An 8,641-nucleotide genomic window follows, 5' to 3' on the forward strand; every position below is an offset into this window, starting at 1 on the left:
TCTTTTGATATTGCTGAGCTGGCCGGTGCATTCCTTCTTTTCAAGAATGTGATTGATGATTTAGCAACTCTTAAAGTTTTTCCACATTTTTTTCAGCCAGAAAATGTCATTCTTCACTTTTCACTGACAAGATCAACACTTGGATTTAACTTCAGCTCATTTATCTGCTTCATTTGTTATGAAACAACCAGGGAACCTGAACACGAAATGGCCTGTCAGTTAATTATCCAATTATTTCTGAGCCACTGAAAATGTCTGTAACACCTAAACAGTTGATGGAAAACTTTTGCTCAGTCACTTGAATTAAAGCTTAAAGTCTGCACTTAAATCACATGATGATTGTTTGATTTAAATAGTCTGTAGTCGTGTACAAAGGCAAAAAAAAAGGCCTCACTGTCCTCAAACGTATGAACTGAACTGTAGATGTCTCAATAAAGTGCAGAGACAAGAGAAGACACACAAAATTGGAGTAAATTAAGATTAATTTGAAAGTTATTCCTCTAAAACTTTCATTTGAATTTTTTTTAATCACTGAAACGCCAAAACTAACTAAAGAGAGCATGCCAGAACAATTTGAGACCTATTGGTCTAAAGCAGCTCTACCATTTGCGAAACTGGTCCAAAGTTGTTTTGGGTTTCCTTTTTCTTTTTTTTTAAAGGTTTGAGAAATGTGCTGTCTCATGTGTCTGGACAGGAAAACCCGATAACCTTTTCTGAGCAGGATACATGCCTTTTAAATATGAAGATATTGCCAGAGGACCAAGTCAGTTTTGTTTCTAAAGCAGAGGTGTCAAGTGTACAGCCTGCAGGCCAGAACCAGCGGAGGGGGGGCATGAACATGAATGACTTTGACACCACTAATATGAAAGAAACTAGAACCTATCGTCAGTTATCTCTAAGCCTCACTAATAACACCTTACATTTTGTTTGTTTAGCCAATGCGTACAAAAGAAGATTCTTCTGTAGAATCACAGACTTTAAGAGCCAGGTTTTAGTTTTTGCAGGGACTTGTTGCCAGACAACCAGATGAAAGTCAAACAAGTCACCAACAACAGAAACAGGTAACACGGGAACAACTTCAGCTGTCAGAGAGATTTAGTGGGGCTGAATGGTACTTCTTTGGTACTTTTTGAAAGAGCAAAGGTACCTATTCCAGTCTGTGCAAAGTTAATGTTCAACTTAAAGGACAGAAACGAGAGTGGAAATAATTTCTGTGCCTGTTTTTAAGTAAAAGCACAAATTTAAACAGAATAAAATTTGATTATTTTCAAAATTCCTGCATTGAAAATGTAGTCAGTAAAAATATATAAAGTAAAAGCATTTACTATAAAAAGAGGTCTTATTACTCATAAATAAGTATTACAAGAAGACACTCATTGGACATTTTATTAAAAACACCTTGCTACTACAGGGTTCAATGCTTTTGAAATTTTTAATTGAACAAGGTGGTGGAAACATTCCTCTGAGGTTTTGGTCCGTATTGATATCATAGCATCACACGGGTGCTGCGGATTTGCTTTCGGCACATCCATGATGTGAATCTGTTGTTCCACAAAATCCCAGAGATGGATTGAGATCTGTTGACAGTGGAGGCCATTTGAGTACAGTGAACTCATTGTCACGTTCAACAAAGCAGTTTGAGATGATTTGAGCTTGTGACATGATGCTTTATCCTGCTTGAAGCAGCCATCAGAAGATGGGTACAGTGTGCCAGAAACAATACTCAGGTACGCTTTGGTGTTTAAATGATACTCAGATGATGCAAAGTGACCCAAAATGTGCCAAAAGATATCCCTCACACTTACCTTCACCACCAGCCTGAGCCACTGATACCAGGCAGGATGGATGCAACCTTTCATGTTATTAACACCAAATTCTGACCCTACCATCTGATCAGATCAGGCAACATTTTACCAATCATTTATTGTCCAATTTTGGGGAACCTGTGTGATGATAGCCTCAGTTTCCTGTTCTTAGCTGACAGGATTGGAACCACGTGTGGTCTTCTGCTATTGTAGCCCATCTGCTTTAAGGTTCAAGAAGAGATGCTCTTCTGCACACCTTGGTTGTAATGTTCTTCGAGTGTTCCCAAGAGGCTGAAGCAGTCTGGCCATTCTCCTCGGACCATTTTTTATATTTTCTCTTTTATGGAGAAATACTTATGGTTAAGTGGGAAAATCCCAGCATATCTGCAGCTTCTGAAATTGTCAGACCAGCCTGTCTGGCATCAACAACGCCAGCATGTTCACCCAGATCTTTCTTCCCCATTCTTCAGTTGGTTGTTAAGACCATGTCCACAAGCCTAAATGCATAGAGTTGCTGCCAGTTGACTGGTGATTGGTGTTAATGAGCAGTTGAACAGGTGTCCCTAGTGAAGTGGATAGTAAGTAAGCAGCTAACAGGTCACAGAAAGCAGAAACATGGCAAAGAAACAGAAATCACAGATTTAATGCTTCACGCTGCTTTTATAAAGTGATCATTTGTTCTATTTCAATGCGCAATTGTGATTGTTAACTTCCGAATAACTTGAATAATAAGTATTCAAGTTCACATACTTCAGCTTCAGTTGAATCCTTTGGAACAAACCTACAAAGAAAACCAAAAGAATTCCCGGTGTGCCCTGCAGTCACTCAGCATTTATTTATATGCAGCTTTAAACAAGCATTATGTGATGGAGCATCAGCAGACTCATATTAATTCATCCCGTTCATAACTTTCAAAACAGTGTTTGCGCCTGTATTAGTCTTATTTATACTGGAGTGGCTTGTTTTGTAACCCACTATGTAATGACAAATAGTGGCAGATCCCAAAGCTCTGAATAGTAAGGAGAGGCCTTCCAGCCATCTGTTCCAGTCGAGGTTTTTAGTGTCTTTCTACCAAGCACGCCTCAACCTGCCTCCTCAACAGCTATCAGCAGTTTCCACATATTACTCCTCACATGTGAATAGCTGCACGCAAATGTGCATTTGTGCTCTATTCAAGCCAGTGTTAACAGCCAAGCCAGCTGTAATCTGATGACTGTGTTGCAAACGGCGACCAATCAGGTTCCACTTTCTCTCCCCATTTGTTTGGCGTTAAATGAGTGTTTCATCACCAGAGGTAGACGTGTCTCTTGTGTTTGCCGCTATGTTTGATGAAAGTACAGATTTGATACACAGCTCCAGCAGAGTCTCAATAGTCCTGACGAGAACAACATTCACGCTTAGGTTGAGAGGCAGCGCAAATATGGAGAGCACACATACCAACCCTATCATTACATTCACCCCGAGGCTGGGAAAACCCCACTGTCGCCACCCACACCAGCTCCTGCACTGTGAGTCCACGTTTTCCTCTGTGATAAATGCCACAGATACATCTCTCCTTGCCATTTCTTGCTCCTGACTTCCCTTCTTTCCAGACAAACACATTGGGGAAATAAGGACAAAGTCTCCATGGTTGCATGTCAACATCTGCCAGCTGTTCCAGGCTGTATGAACAGTACAGCTGCTCTCTGTTTTCTCTGGGTCAACATGCTGTGCTGGCTCAGACACCAACATCCCTGGTTTTACAGGCTTGAGGGGTGCGGACGACTCTGGAATGAGTTCTTGGCAGTGACAGTCGCCTTTATTGAAGACTCTGAACATCAGCGAATGGCCTTGGCGTCTCCTTTGAAGGCCTGTGCTGCTCGTGGTCAGCAGGAGCAGAAGGAGGAAGAAGCCCATGGACCAGCAGAGATTTATGCCGCTAGGAATGGGGCTGAAGAGGCTGGGCAGACATCTGACAAGGGAGCTATTTGTGTGGAGACAGGCAGCAGCCCACACTTCCTCCAGCTTCCATTGCCCCCTGACATTGAGGGCGACAATGACCCACACTGACAGGCAGCAGAGGTAGCCGACAACATGAGACCGTATGTCTTCATCTGAGCCGCTGCTGTCTTCCTCTTCCTCCTCTTTCCCATCACAACACTGTCCATCAGAGCCTGCTGTCCGCCTCGCTGTCCTGAGAGGGACGACAACACAAGGCCACAGGAGTCTGATCACAGTCTCCACAGCGATCAGAGGTGCAGTCAGCAGCAGCACCCCTCCATAGGTTTGGCTGAGAAAGAGCAGGAAGCGCAGGGCAATAAAATCCCCTGATGGAGTCAAGTCAGTCAGCCAAGAGTCAAAGATCCAAAGGCAACTCAGAAAAGCTGCAGAAACACAAAACACAAAGAAAAAGTGTCAGAGTCAGTGGGTTAGATGACTGGATAAGACCAGGTAATTAGATATCACAAAGAAGAGAAAGGGTTGGTTTAATAAAGTAACTTAAAATAAATATTCTGCCATTTTATTAAAGACAAAGCTCTGAAAAACACTTCATCCTAATATAGGTGTAAGGTAACTCAGCCCGCAAATCATTGTTTATCCGAACACACCCCTCCATACAAACACAGTTTGACCGATTGAAGTATGAATAACTCGGGTAACTGTGTAGGAGTTCATGTGTCTTGCCTCCTAAACCACTGCCCCAGCCAAAACCAAAAGGACTGGTGAAATTTACATAAGGTCTGTTTTATTTATCTTTATTTTAGCAAACAATAGCATTTGCATCTCTTATCATGTAAATAAAAAGGCGTCTGGCAGCGAGTGGAACTAGTTCCAGGATCACTACATCTCACATAACAGCAACTTGTACATATTTATTATTCTAGAATCTGTCATTTGTTTTCTTGTTCTATCAGAAAATTGTGAAAATGTTCATCCGAAGTTCCAAAAGTAAAGTAACAACAACAACCCAAACTCAAAGATTACAATAATTATTTAATCTGTAGCTCTCAGATGAAGATACAAGTTCATTTCCTTTTCCATTTTACTTACAGTGAACATGAAAAACACTTTTATATCTTTTTTAAATTCATACTTCTTTATTCTTCTCAAGTTTGTTTGGTAGATATTGCTGCTTTGATGTCTATTCACCTTATTAATATAAACATTTATTATAGATGAGGTTATTATAAATTAGATTAAACAGGCTCCCAATTAATTTACCAGGCATTTTGGTTCTTAAAGCTGATTAGACCGACTCAGGTCGGAGTTGTGAAACCACTGCTCGTATTTACCCGAGATCTCTTTGTACTAAAAAGAATGAGTTGTAACATGTCTCTGTTAAGAAACACCAGCTGCATTTCTTAATAGATACAGAGTTTCTTTTTTCCATGTTCAATAAAAGCAAATTATAGACAATAAAAGTACAAAAGTCATCACCTGTCAGAGTTTAGACCTCTTGCAGAAGGATATAAGGCAGGTTTTCAGATTTGACTGGACCATGGATTTTGAAATATTTTTGAAATATGGGAAAACACAGTATTTATGAAGTGCTGTTAATCTATGAATTGAGACCCCGCTGAAACATTTAGGAGGATATATACTCATTGACTTTGTCAAGTGTTACATGACTTTAAGATTTAAAAAGTTCAACAGTAAACAAATGTATTGAAAGTAAGTTTAAAGCAAACCTTTCCAACTTTTGTTTAATTTTTTGTGATGTAGAAAAACAGTAACTTCTCATGGCTCCTGCTGACTCCAGCATTTTGAAGCGTAGGGAGGGCAAAACATGCTTTGCTTCAAAATGCTCCTTCAGTCCTCACACTCTAACAGTTTAATCAGAAACCTCACAGAAATGTTTTCCTCCATCGACAGAGGCACCCATCCACAGTCCGCAGATTCAACAGCAAATGCTGTTGAAGCCTGAGCATTAATCACATCCTCAGCCAGCAGATCCCAGGCAGAGCAGCTGCAGCTGTGATCAAAGCCTGTGGCTACATACTGCCACATCTCAGCCACTGGCAATAAATAAAACGTGTGACGTTTCACAGCATCTCCTTTCTGTTGTGTCTGCAGTGCATTTATTACAGAGAGTGAACTGGATCAACAAATTCACTATTTCTGTAAGGCCATCGAGGCATCATTATTCTATTTGATTCATTATTTGCTGCACCTATAGCCACACCCAGCAATGATGTCACAGGCCTTGGGTAACGCCTGCAAATCACCATTGCATGGTGAGTGCTTAAGCCACTGGAGGTCAGTAAAACCAAGATTCTGCTGTGAGGTAAGGTTAATCTTAAAAAATAAAAATTATTTGGAAACTTGAACATACAGGTTGTTGGAAACACCTTCTGATATTTTAAACTAATTCAAGTGATTCAGTTTGTATAAGAGGGCTGTGGGGGAACTGGAAACACTGGTTAGAATCCTGCAGTGTCCTAATCAAGCCCTCACCTGTGACCAGGAAGTCTGTGAAGACGAGGAGGCAGCAGCAGCAGAAACTGACAGCACTGTAGGAGTCGGCCAATGAGGGCAGGAAGAGTAGACTGCAGGCCAGTTTACATGCACACAACACAGCCGCGCCTTCCAACACACCATCCATGGCTGAAAAAAACAGGGTTGACATATTAAAATGGCTTCTTGTCTCAGGGTGGAAGAATTCAGGGATGACAAATACAAACATTTCTGGAACATCTTGCAAAGTCAAATCTATGTTTTACATGGTCATTCAACTGCCAACATGCTTCACAGTCAATATTTAGTTGTTTACATTAACACTGAACCCTGGAACTGAAGGCTGTTTGCAAATGACTGAAAAGAAAATTCTAGGAATAGGTTCATGTCATGTCGGGTAAATATCAATTCTATTTACATTTTTTCCAAAATTATGTCTTTCAAAGGCAAGATAAGAAATAAATAGTAATAAATGCAGTTCACATTCAGTAATGTGAACAGGTGCAAATGTACAGTAAACTTTGCTGTGACCTGACTGCCAGCATGTCCACTTCCTGGCAATGAAACTGGTTTAACCTGTGTAAACACTCCCGCCACCTCTACCACACGGCTACAGGTGGAAATCTACAAGCACCAGATAGTATCAATCTACCACAAAGTTCATTCGTTCTTACCTGTGCACACAGGAGCCTACAGAGCCACATGTCAATATGAGCTTCAAATGCTTCATCCGCTTTCTTCGCCTCCCCTTTTGCTCCACCCTCAAACGGGATAATGACCCTCCTCCTTCCTCCCCTTTGCCTCCCCCACCCCTCTCTGTGATCCCTGCACCTGGACAGTGGAGGTGAGAGAACTGCGAGGGTGTGGCGTTGTTTGTGCTGACGAGAAAACCTGTCGAACGAGTACGGAACCAGCAGGGTGTGATGCAAAGTGGGTGTATGTTTGCTTGTAAAGAAAACATTTCTGTGTCTTGAGCCTGTACATACTGCACTTTTGGTAGTTCAAAGGGTACTTTAAATGCATACATGATGCATGCAGTCTTATAAAGCTGGATTAAACTATAGGTCACTGAAAATAGAAATACAATTTGTTATTTATTACCTTCTCAATGCTATATTTTAATCACTTGATCCTATTTAGGCATCACAAGTGATTAGTTATTATACTGGTTTCCAGTAATGCTCTGTTTGTAGAGATATATTGGTCCTCTGTATCCAATAGATAGATAAATAATGTGGTATGCAGGGTCTATAAAATACTTGTGGTGAAAACTGCCTGATTACTTCTGCTCTTTTATATTGAGAAATGAAGTGTAAATAAAGTGCATCTTCATAGGATTTTATGCCCTACGCTTAGCTTTTAAAGCACATCAAGAGTAATAAATTAAAACACAGCACAGTTATCTTTAATTATATAGAAAGCAACTCACTGAAGCAGGCAGTGTGTTGATAATTTCTCATCAGCTACTGCATCTTTATCTTTAAAACCAATGAGGTCATTTTATAAACAAGCAAATGTTCTTGACAGGAATCCCTAACACAGCAACGTCACTGTGATATCCTTAGCAAAAAAAGAACATTTACTTTTCAGAAGGTCATCTTGTGCTCAGATGTTCATCTTGTCTTTAAAAATGCTGCACCACCAAAAAGATTTGTGCAACTTTGTTCTGAGCAGATAAGCTTCAAATGCTCAGGTTGAGAGTGGATTTTTCCCCACAGAAGCTGTGCTTTTGCATGATCCTCCTGCATTTCAGCCCCTTAAGGAACAGAGCAAGCTCCCAGACAGTTGAAAGCATGTGCAGACTAATTTTTCCCCCCCCAGTCAATCAGTCAAATGGCAGCAACTCTATGCATTTAAACCGACTGAAGAATGGGGATGAAAGATCAGGTTAACTTTGAACGTGCTGGGTTTGAATTTAACCCTTAATCAGACGAGGACTCATATATATATATATATATATATATATATATATATATATATATATATATATATATATATATATATATATATATATATATATATAAAAACACCCAGCACACCCCTGCGGGCGGTTTATCCTTCAAGCTCGGGTCCTCTACCAGAGGCCTGGGAGCTTGAGGGTCCTGCGCAGTATCTTAGCTGTTCCCAGGACTGCGCTCTTCTGGACAGAGATCTCCGATGTTATTCCTGGGATCTGCTGGAGCCACTCGCCTAGCTTGGGAGTCACCGCACCTAGTGCTCCGATTACCACGGGGACCACCGTTACCTTCACCCTCCACATCCTCTCGAGCTCTTCTCTGAGCCCTTGGTATTTCTCCAGCTTCTCGTGTTCCTTCTTCCTGATATTGCTGTCATTCGGAACCGCTACATCGATCACTACGGCCGTCTTCTTCTGTTTGTCTACCACCACTATGTCCGGTTGG

The 8,641-nt window shown here is 41.0% G+C and overlaps 1 protein-coding gene across 1 annotated transcript; it reads right to left on the reverse strand.

Moving 5' to 3' along the window:
• Window positions 1-1,403: 1,403 nt before the first annotated feature.
• On the reverse strand, window positions 1,404-8,033 carry LOC146670100 (uncharacterized). The gene is made up of 3 exons (XM_085406812.1): window positions 6,914-8,033; window positions 6,240-6,389; window positions 1,404-4,168 (listed from the first exon to the last, which is right to left on the reverse strand). Exons 2-3 carry the CDS (start codon window positions 6,385-6,387, stop codon window positions 3,075-3,077), a joined length of 1,242 nt encoding a protein of 413 aa, XP_085262938.1. The 5' UTR covers window positions 6,388-6,389; window positions 6,914-8,033; the 3' UTR covers window positions 1,404-3,074.
• Between the last annotated feature and the right edge of the window lie 608 nt (window positions 8,034-8,641).

This window comes from Rhamphochromis longiceps, linkage group LG5 (genome assembly GCF_057381845.1).
Source record: "Rhamphochromis longiceps isolate RC_006_pf linkage group LG5, R_longiceps_female_GT1.1, whole genome shotgun sequence".
NCBI lineage: Eukaryota > Metazoa > Chordata > Actinopteri > Cichliformes > Cichlidae > Rhamphochromis > Rhamphochromis longiceps.